At 42.3% G+C, this 26,583-nt stretch overlaps 1 protein-coding gene across 3 annotated transcripts in view; it reads left to right on the top strand.

The window, feature by feature from the left end:
* The window catches only part of LOC103255534 (mothers against decapentaplegic homolog 2), an 81,489-nt gene that overhangs the window by 43,624 nt on the left and 11,282 nt on the right, over positions 1-26,583 (top strand). For 2 of the 3 annotated variants that reach the window (XM_008053515.1, XM_008053517.1), the window contains exons 3-6: positions 11,799-11,888; positions 12,908-13,101; positions 13,765-13,899; positions 16,756-16,830. In XM_008053515.1, the coding sequence (XP_008051706.1) occupies positions 11,799-11,888; positions 12,908-13,101; positions 13,765-13,899; positions 16,756-16,830 (494 nt within the window). The remainder of the gene's footprint in view (positions 1-11,798; positions 11,889-12,907; positions 13,102-13,764; positions 13,900-16,755; positions 16,831-26,583) is intronic. The other variant, XM_008053516.1, reaches the window with a different exon arrangement.

A 26,583-nucleotide genomic window follows, 5' to 3' on the forward strand; every position in this document is an offset into this window, starting at 1 on the left:
ATCAGTAAAACTAGAATACTTAGGAACAGATTAAAAAACCACACACAGAAAATCTCTGCTTGAAATTTCAAACCTTGCTGAGAGCTGTGAAAGAAAACAAGATAAGTGAAGAGGGAGTTCTGATTCCTCTACAGCCAGGTGTGCTCTTACCAGGCTGACACTCCCTCCCTAAGAGGTCCTGGAAAATAAGCAAAAGTCAGCCTGTTTTAGAGAGGCTCTGGCATGGGGAAGAAGGTGGTGGCCCGGGTGCTTTTTGTTCATGTAGCTAAGCTAAAAGCCCTGTCTCAAACCCACTGTCTTTCTGGCCTGAAGAACCGAGGTTAGCGTATGGGAGAATCACAACTCCGGGGAGCGAAGGGAGGTCAGCAAGGACACAGTTATGGAAAGGGAGCCCACGTTCTGCTCACCGCCTTGCTGCTGTCGCTGGTGACCCTGACCTCACTTGGGGGCACAACCTGGGGAAAGGTAGGGAGCTGCTGTGAGTGGAGCCAGGTTAACAAAAGCAGACACTTCCTGGAAGAGTGTAACATATAGAGCTTGGGTCTTCCGTCACCTAAAACCCACAGTGTCCAGCATCCAACCCTAAATCACTTTACAGGAGGAAGAAAGAACACGGGCCCCTTTCTAATGAGGAGGTCAATTCCCAAGACTCCGTGTCAGAATTACCGTTGGGCGGACAGCTCTGTCTTTTCTGTATACTGGAAACATCAGTACAGTTAAGTTAGAGGACTTAAGTTACCTGACTGCAAGACTTACCTTGAAGCCATTGTCATCACTACATCAAATAGGTAAAGATGAATACTTGCAAGGTTATTTGATTTGCAACAGAGTTGCCAGGACAACCCCATAAAGAAGGAAAGCCTTGAGCAGAGAATGGTAGGTAGCTGGAAGGGCCCCTTCCTCCCTCCCCACAGAGTGAGCCAACCCTCTCCTCACCCTGTGGACAGCAGCAGCTCCAGGTGAAGTAGTGACCTAACTAATGCTCAAACTGTCAAGCTTGTGTTAAAAAAAAAGAATGTTTGTGACTTGGGAGAAGACAAAATCGTTGTATGTAGAAAGCCATTCCCCGAAAGTTGGTAAGTTAGACTCCATATAAAAAGCCAGAAGACATTGTGAACAAAATGAAGAAGGAAGTCACAGTGGGAGAAAATATTTGCAAAACATATTTCTAGAGGAGGATTCTATCCAGAATTCGTAAAGAGTTTCTACAACTCAATAATGAAAAGATGAAGAACCCACATTTAAAATGGACCAAAGAGTGGGAGACTTCCCTGAGGATGAAGGCCTGTCAGTAAAGGGGCAGTATGCAGTGTCTGCAGGTCCCAGCTCCTGGGTAGGAGCCACAGGGAGATGGTGCGCCTGACCCCAGGGTCTGCACTTACAAGGGGGCCACACCTACTGGATCTGGGAGCGCTGTTCACTGAGGGAGGGATGCAAAAGGGACTACTCGTCTGGGAAAAGCCCTGGCAGTTGATTATGAAACAAAACTTGTGTTGGTCTGGTGACTCAGGAATTTCTCTTCTCAGTATTTACCAAGAGAAAGGAAGGCATATGTCCATGGAGATGTGTACGCACCTGCATGTTTATGGCAGCTTTATCCACAGGATAAAGCAACAGCAGAACAACAGGATGACCAAACACACAGTGGTCTGCTTATGTGATGGAAACTCCTAGGCACTAAAAAAATATGGGCCTGTCATTTACATGGACTAACATGGGTGGATCTCAAAGTCATGCTGAGTCAAAAAAACCAGATCCTGGAGTGTACATGTGCCCTGAGTCCGCTTCCATGATGTTTCGGAAGACTTTGCATCCGTGGTGGAGGACCAGATCAGTGACTGCCTCTGGGGCAGGGGCGGGTGGCAAGAGGTGACTGGAGAAGGGGGCGAGGAGGATCTCGGTAGGGTGGGAGGCCAGAAGCCTATGCTTTTGTTAAAACTCAGGTGGTACCCCTAGGATTTGTATTTCATGTTGTGTGGCATTGACCTCAAGAAGCAAGTGCCAGTGAACTACAGTGAGTGCCTGCTCACATGTCCAGATTTGGAGAGTCTGCAACTTTGTTTCTAGCATTTCAAAAAAGAGGATAGATTGATAGATAGAGGAGAGATTAAGTGGAAGATAGATCTACAAGGGGGACCCAAGAAAACCGGAATTCATTTATAAAATATTGTGTGTTTATTCTTACATGTTTAAGCTTCAGTCACCTTCAAAGTCCTTTCCACTAGATGCAGTCCACCTATCGAAGCGCTTTTCCTAATGCACAAAATAGTTTTGAACTGTCCATTTTGATGCCTTTTGTGCTTCGACATAGGCAAAACGCTTCTCTTTGAGGACTTTTTTCATCTGGGAAACAAAAAAAGTTGCTGGGGTGAAGTCAGGTGAATAGGGAGGGTGGAGCATGGGGGTCATGTGGTGGGTCAAAAACTGCTGAACACTCAGAATGGTGTGAGCTCGGTGAAATGAACAAACGCATTGAAAGAATCTCCAAAAAAATTAACTGAAACCAAACTCAGCCTGTCCCAACAAGGCTGTCTGGTCCACTGATACTGATGGGTTCCCAGAACACTTACCTAGAGGGGAAGCTTATCTTACAAGGGGCCAGCCTTCCAAAAGGTAATTTCGGGCTTTTTTGGATCCCCCTTTATGATGGAGCAAATAAACCACTGTGAATTGTGGTGTCTAGCTGGTGAACATGCAGTGCTGATCATGTTGTTCCTTTTTTTTCTTGAGTTGGATTCCCACTCTGTCACCCAGGCTGGAGTGCAGTGGCACATTCATGGCCACCCCAGTATCGACCCACTGGGCTCCAGTGATCCTTCCACCTCAACCTTCCAAGTAGCCGGAACTACAGGCGTGCGCTACCATGCCCGGCTAATTTTGTGATTTATTGTAGAGATCTCTCCAAGGTGCTCAGGTTGGACTCAAACCCACGGGCTCAGGCAATCCACTCACCTCGGCCTCCCAAAGTGATGGGATTACAGGCTGAGTCACTGAGCCAGGCCCATGTTGTTCTTTTATTAATAGCTGCCATGGACATTTTAAGACTTTAGTCATACAAAAATGCACATTCACTGACACATCTTACAAGTTGGCATACATGCTTGGGCACTGGGGGAACCTCTCTGCGGTCTCCCCCCACTACGCTTGCTTGAACCTCATACATGAGGTGTGAGCATCAGCTGTCGGGGCTTTGTGCAAGCTTGCATGATCTAGTGGGTTGTCGGATTGCCCTTAGTACAGGAGCATCAAAGGCTGCAGAGGCAAGCCATGCCTGGCATATGTGTGCACTTGTTTCAGTGTGTGACTGGCTAGGAAGACTCGGCATTAGCGTCTTTTAAAAACTACGGCTTTGTGTGTATTCTTGTAAAATTAGGCAAGTCAGAAGAGTAACCCCATAGCCATGCAGTGAGCGCCCTGAGCCAAGGGCTGCTTGGGCCCCTGCAGCCTGGACTTGCTGGTCCTCTGGGAAACCTGAGAGGAGCTTTGTCATCCCAGCATGCTCACTTGGTGACTGGGTCTGCTTTTGAGTGGCTATTTCATTCTACAAGATAAAGTTGAGAAATGTTTTCTGCACAGAGTGAAGGTTTAAGCCAATTAAGGACCTTATTAAACTGTCTCCAGATTTATTTACTGCCCAATTATGTCTTAATTATGAAGGAATCATTAGTTTTTGCTGATGATTCAACTTTTTGAAATCAGGTTCTTACTGCTTTTCTTTTATATTTCTCAATTATTTTTATTCAGGAATATCCCACATTTTTAAGAGCTACAATTACTAATTTTTGCAGTGCAGCAACTTACAAAAATAAGCATTTGCAATTGTTTGTTTCTTAGTTCGAATCGTCTACATTTTGCAAACAAGACAAAGTACAGGGAAAAAACTGGATTCTGAGGTAAATAAAAAGCTATCATTCTTAATCCTCACTTCAGACTTTTAATTTAATCAAAACCATCACATTGTTTTCAGTGACATGATAATAAGTAAATGACAATTAAATATATTTAAATACCACTTCCATCTATTTGTGTCTTTCAGTAGTGTTTGCATTTCATTAAAAAAAGGTTCCACTCTTAAGAGAAGGTTAAAACCACAGATTTAAACCATCATTCTGCAGAGCGGGTCCTGAGGGCTCAGGCTTCTAGGCTGGTGGAAGTAGACATCAGTCTGGGCCCTTCCCCCATGAGCTCTTGCCCTCTTGAGCTCTGTACCTGCTGGGGCTTCTTTTCTGTTAATGATGGTGTTAACTCACATTCTGGGGATTGAGGCTAGCACACATGAGACGGCGCATGCAAAGTGCAGAGCATGGTGCCCAGTACACAGCAGGTGCTTAAACAAGAGCAGACCACTCTCTGGTAAGCTGCCTGCAGCCAGCGGCACCTCCCAAGCTGTTGCCTTGTGGCCTCTGCTGACCGCTGAGAGTTAGGTTGTCCCTAAGGGTCCCCCGTTGGTGGTGGAGGGAGGGGCAGCCTCCAGAGGGCGTCTTCCTGCTCTCCACTCCCTATCAACATTTGGCGGGAGACGGAGGCCCAGCCTGATACAGGACGTGCAGCTTAGGGTTACTGTGCCAGTGACTAGCTCTTCCATCCTGAGCTAGAAATACAGACTTTTACTGTTCAGTTATGTGTAGCAATGGATGGATTATTCTAAGTAGAAACAATTGTGAATACACAGTAGCTGGGCAAACCGGCGGGTCCTGGCTGAGGAGAGAGGATTACTTGAGTCTAGGAGGTCGAGGCTGCAGTGAGTTGTGATCATGCCACTGCACTCCACCTTGGGCAACAGTGAGACCTTGACTCAGAAGCAAACAGTGATGGATGCATAGTAACACCGTTTCCTAGAAGTCTGCATATGAATCTGTATGAATCTGTCAGTGATCAGAGCTGAATCCTCTGGCCAGGCATGGTGGCTTACGCCCGTAATCCCAGCGCTTTGGGAGGCTGAGGCAAGAGGATTGCTTGAGTCCAGGAGTTCTAGACCAACCTGGGCAACATAGTGAGACCATGTCTCTATAAAAAATAAAAAAGTTAGCAGAGCATGGTGGTGCATACCTGTAGTCCCAGCTGCTTGGGAGGCTGAGGCCAGAGGGTCACCTATGCTGAAGAGATCAAGGCCGTGGTAGCTGTGATTGTGCCACTGCACTCCACCCTGGGCGGCAGAGTGAGACCCCCCACTCAGAAGGAAAAAAAGCTGAACATCATGTGGTTTCTTTTTTGGGTCCCATCTGCTCACTTTATTGTCCTGTCCCCTCCCGTTGTTCAGCAGCCTTTGATCTTCCCAGCCTACGTGGGTGTCCCCTTTGACTTGTAGAAGAAATATGCTGTTTAGACAAGATCATGAAAAACAATATATCAGTAAGACAGTGATGTGTGTCACTGCTGACACGGTTGTCTGTCTGCAGCAGGTTGTCACACAAGTGTGGCAGGAACAGTAAAACTAGTTTGGGGGCTTACCAGGTTCTGTAATTCAAGCCTTCTTTGGCCTGGAGTTGGTGTTTTCTTGAACTTACTGCTTCTCTTTTATCTCTCCTTAACAAGGATATGACTGAATATACATGTTCTTCTTACAAAAAGGTATGTTAATTGACACAACGGTATAATGTCTGGGTGATTGAACCCAAGTGTGAAATATTAATTTAGATATGTGTACACAATTTGTAGGTGAGTATAGAATTAGTAAATTATGTGCTAGATGATACATTTTTAACTTCAATTTTCAAAGGTCAATTTATTCTTAGATGAAGAAAATCTTTAATGTCTTAATTTTACTGATATTTATTGTAAAGATGATTATTAGGGACATTTGGTAAGGATCTTCTACCCTGTTTAACTACCATGTCATTCAGTGGTCAAGTAAATACACTGTAGGCCAACACAGGTTGTTGAAATATTGGTGTCTTCGTCACTTTAATAACTGTTCCATCTCTCTTCCCCACATTTTTTAAACCCAAGTTAGATACACAGGCAGGAAAGTTACACAGTGGATAGGGATTGTCTGTCTTTAGGGAATTGTGTTTCCGACCCCAAGCTGCAGGACTCGGCATGAGATGCAAGTGCGGCACATGTGGTCCCATCTGTGTTGATTGCAGGGACCCATCATAGTTGGCGTATGGTCCATTGCATCTTATTTCAACATACTGTGATATTTGATGTTCCTTGTATTAGTAAACAGCATCACGTTTTGAATAGACATAATGAGACCAATTTTTATATGGTATTCGTCAGTGCTTAAGAGTTTTGAGAATGTTGTGAAGTTAGGTGGTCAGATAAGTTTAGGAAATGTTGAAGCAATATGTTTGGGATATTGCCATCACTAGTATAATAATAAACTTAATAATTTCTTTATGATACTTTGTTGATTTCACATAGCAGGTGCTTTTGTTAGTACAGCGTTTTCAGACTGTTAGTTCCTGTCCTTATTACTTGGAAACAGCTTGATGTTTGCGTCAAGCTTTCCACGTTAGAGTAATGTATGGACGTTTCTTGTGGACTTCCATTAACATTATTTAAATGCATAGAAACATAATTTAGTATAGACTTATGATAACCTTAGATCAATTTATATTCAGTTAATAAATAGTAAAATTTCAACTAACATCAGTTTAATGAATGATGGGTACTCTGTTTACATAGCCTGCAGGTTTCTGTGAGATCTGAAACCCATGGGACTCCTTCCATAGTGCTTGACATGTGATCACTGACTTATGAAGGTCATTGGCATGAAATCTTTCATTGATTCGAAGGGGCACATTTTTTTGCTTAGGATACCTCTTATAAATAAAATTGAAAGAGGCTTAGGTTATTCCTTTTAAATGTTATATAGTGTTGCATTTTAAAGTCGATAACTTTAGATTTGTTAAAACGTATGGGATGTGTAAAAGACCTTTTATGTAGTTGTTATAATCCATGCTGCTTTAAACCTTTTTCTTGCATTTGTTTCCTAATATTGTTTAGAAACTGGCCATACTCGGCAGTTGTAATTTGCACTCCTTGTTAACGAACTGAAAACCTAAGAGGGCCAATTTTTCCCCAACATGACTAAAAATGTTATGATTTAGTGGGACTAGGAATACTTTAATCCAGTTTTTGTGCTATGACAGTACTGAGTCAGCATGTATCCGTGTTTGCTGGTGGTGTGTAAGGCCTTTGGAAGTGCAGGGTCTCGTGGGTGCAAGCAGTGGGCTGGAAAGGGTTAGTCTGAGAAAGAGTGGAGGATAAAACTGCCTGATTGAACCCTGCAAGTGGCATCTTAGATGTTGATCTTGCTTGCTAGGTGCACTGAGTAAGGAAGAGTAATCCTGTCCACAGGAGGCTAGGAAGGGGCAGTAGACATAGATGCACGTGGAGGAAGGTTGGTGCAAGGTATCGTGCCAGAAAGAGCCATGGGCTCAGGCAGGCCATCGCCTCTCCCCGTCTCCTGTGTGACGACAGTTTGTGTGCAAGGATCACGGTGTGGAAGACCTGCGCTTCTGTGCTCGGTGACCTGAGGTCAGAAGTGATCTTCTACAGAACTGTTGAGCAGTACTGACTTGTGTCTAATTCTGTAGCTGTATTTTCTTTTGTTTCTTTTTTCTTTTTTTTTTTGAGTTGGAGTTTCATGCCATTGCCCAGGCTGGAATGCAGTGGCACGTTCACGGCCACCCCAGCAGCGACTTGCTGGGCTCTGGCAGTCATTCTGTCTCACCCTTCTAAGTAGCCAGAACTACACGTGTGTGCTACCATGCCCAGCCAATTTTTTGATTTATTGTAGAGATGAGGTCTTGCCAAGTTCCCTGGGCTGTTCTCGAACCCGTGGCTCAGGCAGTCCCCTCACCTCAGCCTCCCAGAGTGCTAGGATTACAGACTTGAGCCACTGCACCTGGCCCTTTGTTTCATTTTTAAGATTTTGGTGAAAGGCAGTCTAGTCACAGGGTTTAAAAGTATCTGTGTTTATATATGTGCACGCACATGCATGCATACAAACGTCTCAACATCTGCCCACGCTCCACCTCACACAACACTTCATGATGTTTCTCTGCTTGTGTGAACACTCACAGATCTGTCTGTCCTTTTTATAGAGAGTGGCATGCTGTTACCAGGCTGTCCTTTATTTCTTCACTTATGGTGATAATTTTGGAGAACTTCTGTATCAGTTCACAAGAGAGCCTTCTTTATGGTATGCTAAATTACCATACACATTTTTTTGTTGGGATTTTTGTTTTGATGTTTACTTCTTTCTTTGAGTTCATTTGTGTTCGTTCTTTTTTTATGGTAAAATTTTCATATGCTGAAGTGTACAGATCATGTGTTCGCTTCAGTTAGGTTTGACAAGTGTATATACCAAAAAATGCAGAACATACAGTTACTCAGGAAGTTCCTTCTTGCTCTTCCCCAGTGGTTCTTCTGAAGGCAACCACTGTTTGAGATTTTTCACTTTGACTTTATTTTACCACTTGTAGAACTTGATACAAGTGGAATCATTTGCTGTCTGGTCTCTTACATTCAACTTCTCTTGATCAGCAAATTATTTCCGAGATTCATCTGTGTGTCAATGATTCTTCTTTTTCAAGATTGTTTTGCTACTCGGATTTTCAGTTTTTCTATATGCATATTGGATCAGCTGGTCAATTGTTAGAAAAATATTTTGCTGAAATAATGACCACAATGAATATGAAACAAACAGACCCATAAACATTAGAGAATTAGGAAAAACAAACAGTGAGTCCTCTGGAATCATGGTGCCTCTCTCTGTGTACTGAGGTTTTAAAACATTTCTGAGCAAGGTTGAGGCTTGGCAGACCTTGCACTCATGTTTTGATCCCTCCCTTTACAGGATGTCTCTTGTCGTTTTTCGACCATCCTCAGGTTCTAAGGGAGTAAAACTACAGCTTTCTTAAAAAAAAAAAAAAAAGTGCGGCATTCCTGCCTTGCAGGAGTTGGGGTGCCCTGGGGTGCACTGACAGATATGTGGCCCCATCTGTGCGGTTGCTTAGTTTCGGGGCCCCCCTTTACCTGGTGTCTGGTCTTGTCTCTCTCCACCATTTCCAGATAGTTTATATTGGATTTTGTTGCGAACGTCTCACTGTGTGGGGAGGAAGCTAACCTAGCTGTGCTGCTCTGTCTGGAAGCGGAAGCTCTGGTGTGTTCTGTATATGTATTCTGCTGCTAATTGCCCATGGTTTTAATGACTGAGAATTTATAATGTGTTTCAGGATCCAGTAAGACCAGTCTTCACGCTTTGTTAGAGTTTTCCTGGTCACACTTATTTATTTTGGCATATTATAGTATTTAGAATAATCTTGTCTAGACTTAAAAATATATTTTCATTGAGATTGCATCAAATATACACATTTGGTAGGATGAATATCTCAGTGATGTTATCTTTCTGTCTAGGGATGTGTAAGTTTTTCTTTTTGCTCAGCTTACTTTTGTGTTCTTTAGTTATGTTTAAAAGGTTTCTTTGAGACACAGTCATCATTACATTTATCTGGCTGCTTTGTGTACAGCTCTCGGTATCTGGGGGAGATTAGTTCCAGAATCCCCTACAGATAATAAAATTCTCGGATGTCCCAGTCTCTGATGGAAAGTGGAATCATGTTTGCATAAAAACCTTCTCCTATACTTTAAGCACTCTCGATAACTCCTACTACCTAATACAATGTGAACGCTACTCAAATACTTGTTACCCTATATTATTTAAAATGTGTATTATATAAACAAGCACAGATTTACTAATGAGAAGCAGATTTGAACCAGCTTTTGTGAGAGATATATTCTTTTTTTTTTTTTTTGAGTTGGAGTCTCACTCTGTGTCACCCAGACTGGAGTGCAGTGGCCGCTCCTGGCCACTGCAGCCTCGACCTGCTGGGCTCCGCGATCCTTCCGCCTCAGCCTTCTAAGTAGCCAGAATTACAGGCATGCGCTACCACGCCTGGCTGATTTTTTGATTTATTGTAGAGATGAGGTCTTGCTGCCCAGGTGGGTCTCGAACCCGCGGGCTCAGGCAATCCACTCACCTCAGCCTCCCAAAGCACTGGGATTACAGGCTAAGCCACCGAGCCTGACTTGTGGGAGATAGTCTAATGACTGGTGTATCTGAGGTGTGAACACACACATCCAGAGATGCCAGTGGGTGGGGCCAAGTCCCAGAGTGTGGGTAGCAGGGGCGTAATGACGCTTACCTATTCCTGTTCCTCCTTCTCAGATTCCCTTCAAGGCGTAAATAAAGCACAACCTGAACCTCTTCTGCTCTGTTTTAGCTTCTGGTTCTTGTCAGTCCCAGAGGAACTTGAATAAAACGTTCTTTCTGGTGTCAGAGCAGAACAACCTCTTGGTCTGCACTTTTGTTAATTCTTTTCAAAGGAAGACAAATCAGCTGTATACTGTTTTTCCCTTAAATACAGATTCACAAGTCTCTAGAATTTAGGTGATTCTGTTGTGATTTTAAACTGCAGAGTGCTGTTTCCAACAGATATTCGATATACGTCTTTTAATAAAGGAACTAGTTCTGTCATGGTTTTAAAATCAGTATATCGGGAGGGAGGTCTAAATGATCCTTGAATTACTTGGCTTTTTTGAACTTTTTACTCTGGTAAATTTTGCAGCCTGAAAAAGCAAACATATCTGTAAAATGCTCAGGATGGTACTGAAAAACACCGAACATTTATCTTGTTTTATCTTTGACTGTTGAGTTGCTGTTGCTGTAGCCCCAGCATGGGCCCGGCCATTCCCTGCAGCCCAGGGCACAAAGACCCAGGGCCGAGAGGACTTGAGGACTGAGGACCGAGGGCGGGAGGACCTGAGGGCTTTGAGGACCTGTGGTGGGAAGGATCTGAGGGGTGGGAGGACCTGAGGGCTGGGGGGACTTATCATGGGGAAGACATGAGGGCAGGGAGGACCTGCGACGTCCAGTCACTGCAGGTGGTTGTGTTGCCTGTTGCAGAAATCAGCATCTCCCACGCTGCCCTTTGAGAGGTTGATCCAGCTAGCTTACTGACAAGGTGCAGGTTTAGGGTGGAATCAGTTGTTTGATTTAGTTTCAGAAGTTGTTCTGAACCATCCCTTTCTCTTCCCAAGTGTCCATGGTTTTACAATATGTGAGAAAAGGAATTTTCAGAGACTACTTTAGAAAGCACAGATGAGTGCCTGTGTGAGCTGGAGGGCAGAAGGCCTGTTCCAGATGTGCTGGGCCCTCTTTTTCCCTCCTGCTGGCAGGAGAATGGGTGGGTGACATCTGGGCCGCCGCGTGGGAGGGGGTGTCCAAGTGTTGGCTGTGTGAGGAGGACCTCGGAAGCTACTTCTTTGTCCGTTCTGGTGATGAGAGCAAGGTAATTTTCAGTAAAACGGAAAATATGAGTATCAGGACCAAATAGCCTGAAAATCTTCACAGTGGATATATTTCTATTTTAATTGAGGTTTGTCCTATATTAAAAATGTCAGTTGATGTCTGTGTTTGGTTGTTTTTTAAACCCGATTATAAAATGAAGCGCTGTGAGTGTGGCTCGTGGCATGGGCTTGAAGTCTTCGGTTTCGAGCAGGGGAAGTTGGAAAGGGCGTTCAAGGGATGGCTCCCTGCGCTGGAGAGCGTTGGCGTTCACATTTGGAAAACATAATCATGATTTCTCCGGAGTCACATGTTCCATTTTATTGGCTTCCTTCATATAGAAAATACGGCAGCCAGCACCGACGCTGGGACGTGGAGCCGGGTGCATTTTCTGGGTGAAGGAAGTGTTCTGTACATTTCTCCATGTTGACATCATGGTATTCTGAATAACCATGCTTCCATGTTCACATCAATTTTTTGTTTTTCAATTTATGCACAGCACTTGCTCTGAAATTTGGGGACTGAGTACACCAAATACGATAGATCAGTGGGATACTACAGGCCTTTACAGCTTCTCTGAACAAACCAGGTGAATATGCTGCCCTCTGTCGCCTCCTAGGATCTTGTGGGAGGGGGGCTGGTCTTAAGAACCTCTACTGGGTTGCTTAGTCTAATTTTGCCTAGGATGTTTCCTTAATGTAAACTAAGGCATAGCATTTAAAAATGCCTGCTCATCAGGATTAAACATATACGAACTGTTCAGCTGATGTTTTGATTAATGCACTTCTAGTTTCGAATCTTCTTTAAATTTATGCATCCCCTAAAGAATAAGAACTTTGATGAGTATATATTCATTTTAGTTTGAGATTAGACTATAGTCTGTTGTTGGCCTAATTTTTAAGTAGACACATGACCAGTTCCACTAGATTTCTTGTTATCAAAATCTCATCTTTATACTAATAAATAGTTATTTAATGAACCTCTTATGTCACAGTTAACTGTAGGCTAACTTGTTTTCATGTTCCCTTTTTTATGACCTCATTCTCTTTTTTGAGTCTGTGGCGTTTGTCCATTTCATCTCATCATGTTCATCTCCATCTGCACTTATTTGTGGACTTTGCAAACACACCCTAGTTCTTAAAACAGCCGTAACTGGGTAATGAGTCCCATTAGTCCAAGTGAGTTCCTTCACGTCATCGTTGGTACTTGCCATTCTCACACTAGTTCCTTTTTGGCTGTTCAGTCCCCTGCAGATTCCTGCCCTTAGAAGCAACACTACAGTGAGCTCGGTTGACTCAACAAGGAAGCTGACACAAAGTTTTTCCAGTACAGCTGTGTGATGCCCTTTTTTTAAAGTCAGCTTTCCCAAGTAGTTAGCCTTGCATTGGCAGCTGAGTCATGTATGTGGCACGTTTCAGAGACACGTCTGCTAGGGCTGCTGCGTCCTTTTCCTCAGGTCCCTTAGAGAACACAGTTTCCTTCTGACTCTCACTAAAACTAACTAAGTGGCTCCCGTGTTTTCTTTGTGCGCTTGTTGTATGCCTTGACCCACTTGACTCTACCTGTGTTTTTAATTCGCGTGTCTCTTCTCCCCTTGCTTCCCACTAGGTCTCTTGATGGCCGTCTTCAGGTGTCCCATAGGAAAGGACTGCCACATGTCATATACTGCCGACTGTGGCGCTGGCCTGATCTCCACAGCCATCATGAACTCAAGGCGATTGAAAACTGCGAATACGCTTTTAATCTTAAAAAGGATGAAGTGTGTGTAAACCCTTACCACTACCAGAGAGTTGAGACTCCAGGTAGGGAGATGGCAAGGCTGTTCCTGGCTTCAGATTAAATACCTGAACTTGCGCATATTTAGGTACTTTGGGGACCCAGAGAAGTTGGACTGTAAAATTCGAATAACTTAGCATATTATCTGGTGGTGGTTTCCAGTGCTTTTTGTTTCTGAGGTTTTTTTGACAGAATGACATACCTTAGGGGAAAGCTCCGTCTGCTTCTTGGCACAGCGGGCTGGTCATCTTGGTGGTGTCCAGGACACACCCCCCCGCCCCCAGGTGCTGGGCTCTGCCCCACCCACAACCTTGCCCCTGCTGCGGGGATTTGGCGCCAAGTGTTTGCTCTCAGTGTTTTTATAACTTTGATGACATGAGTGTATGTAAGCAGTTCAGGAAAGCTCCTAGCAAGACCTTTTGCTTGTTCACTGTCTACTTGAAACAGTTTTTTTAATATAGCGATATTTTTGGAAAATTTCCTAAATCGGGTTTTACGATTGAAGACCATCTCTTGTCCACTTTTCCAGTGGGGATTGAGGAGCTTTATGGTGGGATAATTGTTGCCAGGGCCATGTGGCTTTCAGTAGTAAAGATGAAGCCATGTGCTCCTGCTTCTTGGTGAAAACTCCAAAGGGGCCCCTCCCCCTGTGCCCTTGGCCGTTGATGTGGGTTTTCTGACCTTTGCAGTGCTGCCTCCGGTGCTCGTGCCACGGCACACGGAGATCCTCACGGAGCTGCCGCCGCTGGACGACTACACGCACTCCATTCCGGAGAACACCAACTTCCCGGCAGGCATCGAGCCGCAGAGCAACTACATCCCAGGTACGTGGTCCCCGTTCTCCCAGCAGGTTGCGGTCTCACCATTTAAAACACGCTTCTGGGTTTTGAATGGGAAAGTCTGACTTGTTGGGTGATGTCTTATGAACTATATAAGCCTAGTACATTAAGCAGTTTCGTCTGGGGAAGTCTGACTTGCTATTTCATTTTCTTCTGCCGTGACTTTAATCAAAGGATCAAGAGAAGCAGAGAAGATCTCACTAAATGGGTCTTAGTTGTTGCAGCTAGGAGAGTACAGAACAAACGGGGAGGAAGAGTGTTCCCGAAATGCACGCACTGCAAGTCGGCCCACAGCCAGTGTTGGGAATCTGGTAGGGGTCCAGAGAAATGCGGTCCCTCGGCAAGAGAGGGCAAGTTCGGCCCTGTGGGTGCAGCCACTCACGCCACACGGAAGCCCACAGACGGCTGTCCTCACACTTGCCTGCACCTCAGTACCGCCTGACAGACAGCGGATTCAGCTGCATGGGTCCAGCTCACGTTCTGCTGCGTTTGGCCCAGCAATAGTCCGTGACGTGGCACCTACCCTTTTAAACAATTTTAGGACAACTGCTGTTTTGTTATTTGTGTGTATTTCCCTTTTGTTGGGTTGAACAAGAGATCCAGTGAGGGTGAGGATTTCACTTTATGCCGGGTTTTTAGTGTCTGGAGTTTTTTTTTCCTTTTTAGATGCTTTTCTGTTCCACTTTTTCTTTTCTTCTGTACACAAAACATATGGCAGAAACTTAATTAAAAACTTCAAGTACAGTTCAACAATTTTTTTCTTTAATGTATCCCATCATGGAAATAATGCTTGTTCACTAAGACAATTTTTAAAATATTAAAAAAGGAAGAAGTATTTTTTTTAATAGCTAGTTTTATAGATGGGAACTGGTTTCTCATTGTTTTGATGTACATTTCTTTGATTACTGCTTTATTCCAAAAGAGGACTGAAAGCTGCTTTTTTGGGTTGCTAGGAAATAGGAACTTCCTGAACTGTCGGGAGGAAACGGGGGAGGGCAGGGCAGCAGTGTGATGGGCTCGGGCTAGGGGTACGGGCTGTGCAGCAGGGCACTTGCCCGGGGAGAGTTTGGGCCTGCTTTCATGAACGTGCCTTGGAGCGGAGTAGAATGTGTATGTGTGTGTGTGTGTGGCACGTGTGCTTACACTGTGGGGACACAAGGCTCTGGAAGGCTCTGTCTGGTGTGGGAGTTGCCAGCCATCCAGCAAGACAGGGAATCTCAGGTGTGGCGCACAGCTTCGTAGGGCAGATGCTGGGATTCAGCTCTTCAGATGCCTCCTGTACATAACAGAGTCTTCAGAAAATGTGTTGGAAATGGTATCTTAGAATCCTAATGTTTATTTCCAGGGAGTTAATCAGAATGTTGAGTGGCTTCTACTTGCGAGTATGTGTGGCCTTATTTTTCCTTTCTTTTTTATTCCTTTACTTACTTAGGTTTGGGTGTTTTATAAAGCAAAACATCAGACTTGGATTATACCCATCTGCTTTTCTGGACAGCGGGGCTTTATACGACTCCAAGGGACAGCAGCATTGGAGGGCTCACTTTTTAACCCCACTTCAAAAGAAACACAACATTTCCTCTAAGATGCGAATAGCTTTATTATTTATTATCTTGTAGATAAATATTAATGGAGAAAAGTTAAAAATGCAGTTGGGGGAAGGTATTTTAAGTTCTTTCTTTCTGTTCAGGCCTTTAAGACCTTGGTGATTAAGCCGCAACACTTAGCTTTGTCAGCTTTCATCTTCAAAGTCATGTATGATGATATGGCTTATTCTTAGTTTTGTGTTCCTTATTGTTTGAGTTTGTAAAGATATTTTATTCTTCGAATTTTGGTATTAAAAACATGGGGATACTGACAGTTACATGAAAAGTTCCATGCTTAAGAAGCTGACATGTATGGTGAGCTTGTTGGAGAGAGATTGTGAACGGTTAATGAAAGAGACCCTAACCTACATCTCCCTCTCCCTGTTTTGGTCTTTATGGATTTCTTTTTAGCTTTATGTCTGCACTGTCTGGAGCTGCTTAAGACTGTTTGGCAGTGTAAATGCTCAACTGTTGAAAGTCTTTTGAACTGATTTTTCCTTCTTGAAATTATGGCTGATGAAATTGTGTACATGATTTTATTTTACGAGGCTTGTTCAGCTGTTCAGATGTCTCCTGAACATAGCATGTTATTCAGAAAATGTGTTGGAAATGATATATTAGAGTCCTAATATTTATTTTCAGGGAGTATTTTACTTCTGATTTGTGCAATAGTCTATATTTGAATGGAATTTTCTCTTAGAATTTTCCAGTTCGAAATCCCCAGAGGATCACAGTTTTTAGGTAGAATTCAGGTTAGAGCAGTCCTGAACCATATTACTATATTTTGCCCTGTAGAATTTAGCGTAAGGTGTAAGACTGTATTACTTTTGTAATCCAAAAAGCTTGTGTATATGTGTCCTTAATTTTCTGAGTACCCATAAATATTGTTCATTAGTTTAAACAAAAAAACCATTGTAGATCCTTCTGTCTTTGAAGCTGACTGAGTCAAACCTGAAACATCTTTGAAGTTGTATTTTTAGCTCTTGCCCCAGAATGTGTACATGTGAGAATGAGCCAGATCCGTAAATGACGTCTAAGGAAATATGTCCAGAGGTCTGAGTTGTATTAAAGTAGGGTTTAAGAATGTACCTGTAAGATTTGGATGAGAGCCTGGCTCCTGAACTCTTGGGGGCCTAGCACTGCTCTCCATGGTAATGTTGCCTGGCGTTCTTACTGGTTCCTTGAAATGATTTGCTGGTGGGGGAAAGGCGGCGAGAAGGCACTGCGCCTCTGCTTGATTTGTTCTCAACTTTTGTAGAAACACCACCTCCTGGATATATCAGTGAAGATGGAGAAACAAGTGATCAGCAGTTGAATCAAAGCATGGACACAGGTAAGACTGTCTCTTCAAGTCCTTAACAACCAGATACGCACTTCATCATTGCTTAAAACTCATGCACGATATAGTACTCTTGAATTTAAGGAAGCTGAGAAATGTACCAAAAAAGAGAATCTTCTGTCGTGGTTTAACCACATCTGAACCATCAAAGGGGGCACTGTCGTCACTGAAGAATTAGCAGCTGCTACTCTGCAGAAGAGTCACCACCGTTTTGTTAGAGTAAATGAAAATTTGAAAACAGTCACATGCTTTTATTTCTTTTTAAAATATTTGCTTCTGTTGAAAGATGTAGTTACCCTGTAAATAGATATTTATGTGGTAAAAGACCATATTTGACCTAATAACAGATTTTTAGAGGACCTTAGGGGATGAGTGATGGGACTCAGCTTTTCAGTGCTCCTTTAGCTTAGTAATGAGTTCTGAATCATAGTAGATTGATTAATTTCTCAATTTTAGCTCTCAACTCCAAACAGTGATGGAGAAAAAGTTTTAACATACATTACACTTTCACACATTAAAGCTTTACTTATTTATCTGTTTATTTATTTATTTATCTTTGAGTTGGAGTCTCACTCTGTCGCCCAGACTGGAGTGCAGTGGCACGCTCACAGCCACCGCAGCTTCGACCTTACAAGTAGCTGGAACAACAAGTGCACACTACCCCACCTGGCTAATTTTTCTTTTGATTTATTGTAGAGATGAGGTCTCGCCAAGTTGTCCAGGCTGGTCTCGAATCCCTGAGCTCAGGCAGTCCTCTAGCCTCAGCCTCCCAAAGTGCTGGGATTACAGGCTTGAACCACCACGCCAGGCCACACATTAAAGCTTTAAGTCACTTGTTATGTAACAAAGATATAACTCAGCTGGACTAATAAGTTACCAGTGAGATCACTTGCATGGCATTCTAACGATCCAGTTTGATTCGTTCTTCCCTGTCTGTATTTAAAACTGGACACCTTCATACCACAACCAGACAAATTATACTTTCAGTCTTTCTCCACGTCTTACACAATGAGTTGTGTGCTTCAGATAATCAAAATTAATTCTAAATGGGTTATCATTGACAGAGCCCTTAATTTTTTTTTTTAGACTCCAGGTATAGAAGCTTCTGCTGTAGCTGTTAGGAGTAGTAGAAAGCCTAATAAGCATTGGAAATAACATGTTATGAGTCTTACTGCCAGTGTCTTAATGGAAATGATACTTGGCTTTCCAAGTATGTCTGACATACACAGATACCAAGGAACTCTATTCTTGAAGCAACAGTGTTCTGTTTTGCCCTGTGATGGACAGCTGTTACTGCGTGGTTCAAAGTGAGTGGCATGAAAGGTGCTGACCCTGGTAAACCACAGTGAGATACACCTGCTTGATGGCCGTCATCAAAAAGGACAGTGGCACACGCGAGTGAGCCCAGGGAGGCTTTGGTGTCCCTGCACGGCTGCTTGGGATGTTGAACAGCCCAGCTGCCTTGGGAAGAACCGGGCTGTTCCTCCAGATGCTTAGCAGGGAGCCGTGTGACTCGGCAGGCTTACTGCTAGGCACGTACCCGAGCGAGCGGGGAGTGTTTCCACGCGGATGCTCGTGCACAAGTGGTTACGCAAGTGTGCTTGTTAGCATCTTCGCGACCTGCAAGTTTTTCACTCTCCTGATACTGAGAGCAGGTGAAAATAACCTCTGGAGCCGGTTGCCGCAAACTTCTGTCGTTAGGCACAAGTGAAATGGTCTTTTTCTAAATTGTCACCTTTTTCACAAGACACTTGAAAGTTGCAAATCCAGGATTTGCCTCAGCCTCCACTCTGACAAGCATTCCACATGCACTTTGTATTTTTGTTCTGATTATAAACTCGAAAAGATAGTCTTCCATGACGAGGTAAGTTCATGTCGGCGGGCCTCAGGAACAGAATGTGGAATGATGTAAACTCAGTCCAAGGCCGCGAATGTGTTACTATTCCATGAGTGGGAACAGCTCACACCCCTCCAACAGTGGGTGGCTGTGAAATGACACACACCCCAAGACAGAGCGTGACCCAGCCATGAGTGGAGTGGCAGCAGAGCACTGCAGCACAGTGGCCCTTGACTGTGTCATGTCCGGGGAGAGAAGCCAGTGCAAAAGGCTGCCGGGACCCCAACGTGCATGCAGACACCTGTTCGGCAGTATCCCTGGGACACAGGAGGAGCAGTGAGACTCGTAGAATCCCAGGCCGTGGCAAGGGCGTCAGGCTAGAGGAGAATAAGTGAGCCGACTGGAACAGTAGTGTTGGGGCTATCTTTGACCCTAACCTAGCATTTCGTATGAGTAGGACAATGTTAACTGGGTTTCAGAATGGCACCTTTAAAATTGCTTCCTGTAATGACATGGGAACGGCTGATCCATGATAGGCTTAGAGCTGGCATGGCTCCCAGTCTCTGCTGCCGTTGGGTCACCTCTCAAGACCAGGCAAGAAGGTCAGTCTCGGCAGATGCTGGGTCCCAATTCAGAACAGTTGGCCATCTCGCCAGCCCTGCTTCAAACCTGCCAGGGGGAAGGATGTAACTAGGTGCATCTTTCACACCCTGCTGGGATAAAATGAACAGATGTTTTAAAAAGGGGGAAGCCAGAGGGTAAATTAAGCATAACAAGTAGCTACATGAACCAGCATCTGCTACTTTTTAAGTTTTTTACAATTTCTCAGGTCAATCCTTTATTCTTTCTTTAAAGTCTTAAGGACATTAGATATTACGCTGGATATCACATTAAACTTAGAAGTTTGAGTAACCTTTGTAGGATTGTATAGTCAGTCCTTTTTCAAGTCATGATTGAATTTTATGAACATATTTGTTCAAACAGGCATGTAGGGAAATGTGGGTTTCATAGCTCACAATTCAGTTTTGTATCCTATCAATATACTGTCCTTGGCCCAGGATGTACAAAGAGACTTAAAAGATTTTAAATCTACCTACATCCCAGAAGATCACCTCAGGATGTGGCCTTTGTAAATGTAATTCTTTAAGGTGAAGCCATACTGGAGTATGGTGGACCCCAATCTTGTATGACTGGTGTCCTTGTAAGAAGAGGCAGCACGGGGAAGAACATCACGTGAAGACACAGATGCCAGAGTTAAGCATCTGCAGGCCACATAACACCAAAGATTGCTGGTGAGGCCAGACGCCTAAGAGAACAGCATGGGGCAAGAGTCTCTGCCAGCACCTTTGAGAGAGCATGGCCCTGCTGATATCTTGATTTCAGACTTTGTCTTCAGAACATGAGAGAACACATTCCTGCTCTTTGTGCTACTGCGTTCTAGCAGCCCTGGGAAGCTAGCACAGTGCGTGATAAGCTTTTGAGTGTTCTGTTACTAACATGTCATTTTAAAGCGTACACCAAAATTAGAAATTAATGGGTGGTATGACATAAGCAGACAATACATTGTTTTTTTCTTCTGGTAAGCCAGCTGTTTTGTGTCCTTCCAAAGAGTGTTCACATGCCCCGTGTGGAAGACTACTCTCTTACCAAACGCATGTGGTCAGGGTTGTGTGGTCACGCTGAGCTAGACCACCCTCCTAGCTTGGGAACCTTGGCACATGGTTGTCTAATCTGTAAAGTAGGGCCAATTAGAGTACCTATCTCCGAGGGTATTATTGGGTTAATATTTGTAAAGTAGTTAAGTGTTCCTGGTTCACAGTAAGCACGGTATGAGTGTATTTAAAGACAGTGTCAGAAGAGGGCTAACCATCAAGAAAAAGGAAGAGTTAGCCGGGCTCGGTGGCTCAGCCTGTAGTCCTGCGCCTTTGGGAGGCTGAGGTGAGTGGATTGCCTGAGCCCACGGGTTCGAGACCCACCTGGGCAGTGAGACCTCATCTCTACAGTAAATCAAAAAATCAGCCGGGCGTGGTAGTGCACGCCTGTAATTCCAGCTACTTGGAAGGCTGAGGCGGAAGGATCGCTGGAGCCCAGCAGGTTGAGGCTGCGGTGGCCGGGAGCGGCCACTGCACTCCAGTCTGGGCGACAGAGTGAGACTCCAACTCAAAAAAAAAAAAAAAGGAAGAGTTGATTTCACAGAGAGCTGAAGGAAGATGGGGACTTGAGGCCAAGAGACAAGCAGCTGACTTGTGGTTGGGTGGAACATCTCTATGAAATAGCAAAGGAAAGTTTTTGTCAAGAATGAGGGAGCAGGTTAGAAAACTTCAGGAGTCTTACTGGCCATTATGTTTCTCTGCTGTGTTTTGTAGTTTTTAGTGGCAATGTACAGCATGTCTCTTTTTAGATTCGTTCCTTAGTAGATTATACGTGTTAGTGCTATTACAAATGTTACTATTTTAAAATTTTATTTTCCAATTTTTTGTTCCTAGGATATGGGAGCGTATTTGGTTTCTGTATATTGATCTTTTCCCCGATACTCTTGCTAACTTCACTTTTTGGTTCTTAAACTCTGTAGATTCTTGGGATTTTCTACAGACATGTCATGTCATCTGCTTATAAGGATGTTTTTTTCTTTGTTTTTTCCCCCAGTCTTTGTGCCTTTTTCTTTGTCTTAGCTAAGACCTACAGTAAAGTGTTGAATAGAAGTGGTAAGAATGGACATCTTTGCATTGTTCCTGATTGTAGGGGAAATATATGGCATAATTCCCCCATTAAATAGGGTGTTAATTGTAGATATATTATAGAATTTCTTTATCTAATTGAGGAAGTACTTTCTGTTCCTAATAGTTAAGTGCTTTTTTATGAACGCATGTTGAGTTTTGTCCACTGACTTTTCTGCATCTCTAAGGAGAATCATAGTATTATAGATTTAATGTGTTAATATTTTATTTTTAAGAATGTATAATCTTTGTTTATGAGAGATTGATTTGTAGGGATTTTTCTTGTACTATTTTTATTAACTTTAATATCATAAAATGTATTGGAAAGGGCTTTCTTCTCTGTTTTCTGAAAGAGTTTCCTTAGGATGATATCATTTCTTAAATGTTTGATAAATATTACCAAAGAAACCATCCCTTGTACGGAAGTGGTCTTTTAAATTGAGGATTGTTTAGATTTTTAAATTTTTTTGTGTTTGATAGTTTGTGCTTTGTAAGATATTTATTCATCTCATCTAAGGTGTAGAACTTATTGATATAAATTTGTTTCTGATGTTTGTGATTTGCTTAAAGTATATAAGATCTTTAATAATGTCCCATTTAAAAATGTATAATGTTAATAATTTGATTTTTCTGTCTTTTATTCTTCATAAGTCTTGCTAATTTTTTCTCGTCTTTAGGTCATTTGTGCTCTTCATTATTTTCTCTTGTCTACTTGTTCTGAATTTAGTCTACTCTTTCTAGCCTCTTGTGGTATACATCGAGGTCATTGTTCAGTTTCTAATGTAAGCGTCTAAAGCTATAAATTTCTCTCTAGGTCTTATTTTTGTTCTATAATAAACGTTTTTTATATGTTGTTTTTCATTATCACTTTTCTAATTCCTCTTGCAGGTTATTCTTTGATTCATTCGTTATTTAGAAGTTTGGATTTTTAAAAAAAGGGTTGGAATTTTCTAGACACTTTATTGATTTCTATTTAATTCCATTACTATGTGTGACTTCAGTCCTTTGGAATTTAGTAAAATTATTTTAGGCTACAACATGTGGCTTATCTTGATAAGAGTTTCATATATAGTTGAAAAGAATGTATATACTACAGCTATAGTGTTCTTCTCTAAATGTCATTTAGGTTAAGGTTGTTGATGGTGTTGTTTAAATCTTATTAATCATTTCTGATTTTTTTTTTGTAATCTACTTGTTTTGTGAGTTGTGGAGAGGAGTGTTAAAATCTCCAACTCCGATTTAGAACTGACTTTTCTGCCTTTAGTCTTGCCAGTTGTTGCTTCAGGGGTTATGGGGAAGAGGGGGATGACTAAGCTCTGTAATTAATTAGATGTTGTACGTTTAGAATTTTTGCAAGTCTTCCTGGTTAGTTGACCCTAATTATAAAATGTGTCTTTTATTAACCTCACCATATCTTCTTTCTTTTCTCGGTGGTTGCATGGCATATTTTTCATCCATTTACTTTCAGTCTATCTGCATCTTTATATTTGATACTTGCTATGTTTCTGGTGGATAGCATATTTTGGTCTTATTTTATCTAATGGTCTTTTTCTTTTAGGAAATTTAGGAAAATTCAGTCTATTTATATTTAAAGTAATTATTGATGATATTGGGTGTAAGTTACTATTTTATATATTTCTATTCTTTTGGTCTCTATTCATCTGTTTCAACTTTTCTGCTTTTTAGACGAATCAAATGTTTTTTTATTCCACCCAACTTAATCTCTTAGCTTTTTAGCACTATCACTTAGTATTATTTTCTTGGTAGGTATTCTAGGGAGTACATTGTGCTTATCACCTTAACCTAAAAGGGTATTTAAGTTGTAATATTTTACAGCATTGTGTGAAATGCAGGCACTTTACAGTGTTGTAATTTCATTCATCCATCTTCATCGCTGGTGATACCATTGACATTTATTTTGCTTCGTAAATATGTATAGACCCCAAGTATGTTGTTGTTATTTTCACTTTAGACTTCAAATTGATTTTTAAAGAAAAATATGAAAGGATAAAAAGTAACATGTTTACCTGTGTTTGCTATTTCCACTCGTTGCTGGTTTTCATTCATTCCTTTCCAAATATAAAACAAATATATTTGTTTTAGCGCTGTTTGTTGGAGAGACTTTATTCATTGATTTACCCTGGTTCTTTGTTGAAAATAAAGTGATAGTGTATATTTGAGTCTGACTTTAGGTCTGCAGTTAAACCAGCTGAATGAATTCTTCATTTCAGCTCATCTACTTTTTAGATTTATAATATCCATGTTAGCATATTTACCCGATAATTCCAGTGTCCAGTTAATATGTAACATGGTCTGCTATTGTTGATGGTTTTATCTCTTGATTGTAGGGCATTTTCTCCTGCTTCTTTGAATATCTCTTGTTTTTAAATTGGATATTGAGTATTATATAAAATAATGCTAGCGGGTAAAATAAATACACTTTCTTTTGGTAAGAACCACCCTTTTTTCTCACTGGTTGTTGAGGTGCTGATCTCTTCCCTGTAATTAGGGGTTGAGTAGGAGAGGTGATCATTTGGTGCTGTAGTTAATATCACATCATTTCAGGTTTCAGGAAGGGTCAGTCCCCTACCTCAGCAGGCCTTTCAGATATGAGTATAGCAGCATATCTCTTGCTTTCTGGCCTTGCCCAAGACTTCCTGTATGACCATGTACTCAGCTAAAAATGTGTATGTTAGGATTGGCTGATACAGAGGACTCGCTCTGTTCTTGGGGCTTCTTAGATTCCAATTGTCCCTGCGTGGCCTTTAAAATTTTTGTTGGCTTCTTTGACAAGCCCAGTCTATGTCCTGACCTCACAGATGCTCCTAGTAACGAAAGTGATTACTGTTCTCTGCTTACCTAGGGAGAGCTTATCCCTCTCTGTAAATTAGGTCATGCAGACTTGTATGGATCTATAGCTGTTCAATAACTGTAAAGAAAAATAGGATTTTTGTTTGTTTATCCTGTGTCTTCTTACTGGTGTTTCAGAAGCTGAGGTTTTCTCTAATCTTCTACATATACTGACCATAAGGGGAACTAGGAGTTTTAATAAAAACAAAAGAAAAGCAGCCTTTTTTCTCACTATGATCAGAATTATGCTTATGGAAATTTGGAAATATATAGAACATAATAAAGAAACATGATGCTTATCACATTGGGATGGAATTTTAAAAAACATGGGGAAGTAGTCATGTATTGTGTATTTCTTAAGCTGGACTAGGCATATATAATGTTATGTCTTTTTTGTGGAGAAGTCTTAACCTTTTATTTTTACCATTTTATGTCAAATAAAAGTTAAACCACGTTTTGCAGGTAAAATATGAAACATTTTAAATTGCGCAACAAATGGTGTTAATTATAAAAAATTTGAGTCTGGGCATGGTGGCTTATACCTGTAATCTCAGCTCTTTAGGAGGCTGAGGCAGGAGAAGTGCTTTAGCCTAGAAGTTTGAGACCAGCCTAGGCAACATAGTGAGGCCTTGCCTCTACAAAAAATAAAAAAAATTAGCCGGGCACAGCGGCACGCCCTTGTAGTCCCAGCTACCGGGATGACTGAGGTGGGAGGGAAGATTGCCTAAGCCCAGGAGGCTGAGGGTGCTGTGAGCCATGATCACTGTACTCCAGCCTGGATGACAGAGTGAGACTTTGACTCCAAAAACAAACAGAAAAAATTAGAAAGCACAGTTAGTTGAAAACAGGGAAATGTAAACACTACATATAATTACATATAGCAAAAAATGTTAATTCAAAAGTTCAACATTTGCAAAAAATTAAAAACACAACACTGTAATGAACATCATAGAAAAACAAGTGGGAAGTGACAGAGAAATTCACCCCTGGGATGCCAGATTCTAGAGTTCATGTTCTTGGCCTCTTTTGGTGTATATTGCTGAGGTAGGACGTGGCTGGGAGCGGGCTTGGGAGAAGGTTGAAAGAACAACTTGGGGTGGGTTCCTGGTTTTCTGGAAGGTGTGTGAGCACGTTGGTGTGTATTTAGTAGGTTGGGTGTTTTTGTTCATTTTTGAAGTGTGTAACGTGAGGTTTTGGTGTACATAGTGAAGTGGCTGCTGTATAGTCAAGTAGAGGAACATGTCCATCAACCCACATAGTGCCCTGTGTGTGTGATAAGAGACACAGCATCTACTGTCAGCAGATCTGTGGTCCTCATGCTGCAGTTAGGGCTCTAGGTTCAGCTTACAAGTCTGCAGCTCTGAACCTACCTGTGACCTGTATCATCCGCTTCTTCTCTCCTGCCCTGCGATCATTTTATTATGTTTCTGTGTATTTGGCGCTTTTTTTTTTTAACATTCTATGTATAGGTAAGATTATGCCATATGTTTCTTTCTGTGTCTGTCTCACTTCACTTTAGCATAATGTCTTCCAGGTTCATCTATGTCCAAATGGCAAGATCTCCCTTTTTAAGGCTGAATACCATTTCATTGTGTGTATATACCAGCTTCTTTATTCATTCATCTGTTGACAGGACATTGAACTTTTTTAATATCTTGTCTATTGTGAATAAAAACAGCAAGGGAAGCAACATGTCCCATACAAGAGAATTGTCATTAGACTATCAGAAGACTTCTCAGCAGAAAGTTTGCAGACCAGGAGAGACTGGGATGATATAGTTAAAGTGCTGAAGCAGGGTGGGGCTGGGGTGGGGGAACTTCCACTCAAGAATACTGTATCCAGCAAAGCTCTCCTTCTGAATGAAGAAGAAATGAAACCTTCCCAGGCAGATGGAAGTGGAAAGGGTTCATCAGGGCCGCGAGGATGGAGCGTAGGAAGAGCACTCATTCATTGCTGGTGAGAGTATGAAATGGAACAGCCACTTTGTTGTTGCCTTTTATTTGTTAAATTTTTTTAAGTTTTACTTTAATATAGAGATGTGGGGTACAGGTGAGGACTAACTACATAAGGGGGCTGCATGCAAGCGACATTTGGGCTTCCAGGCGGCCCTCACTCCCTCCAGTAGTGGATCAGGTACCCTTTGGGTACAGCTACTTTGGAAGACAGTTTGGTGTGTCTTACAAAATTAGCCACACTTTAACCCTGTGATCTAGCAGTCTCACTTCTTGGTATGTACCCAAATGAATGGAAGGCTTATGTCCACACAAAAACCTGCACATGGGAGTTCATGGCAGCTTGACTCATAGTTGTCAGCGCGTGAAAGCAACCAAGACGTCTTGATTA

Source organism: Carlito syrichta, unplaced genomic scaffold (assembly GCF_000164805.1).
Source record: "Carlito syrichta isolate Samal-C Ts95f unplaced genomic scaffold, Tarsius_syrichta-2.0.1 Scaffold288221, whole genome shotgun sequence".
NCBI lineage: Eukaryota > Metazoa > Chordata > Mammalia > Primates > Tarsiidae > Carlito > Carlito syrichta.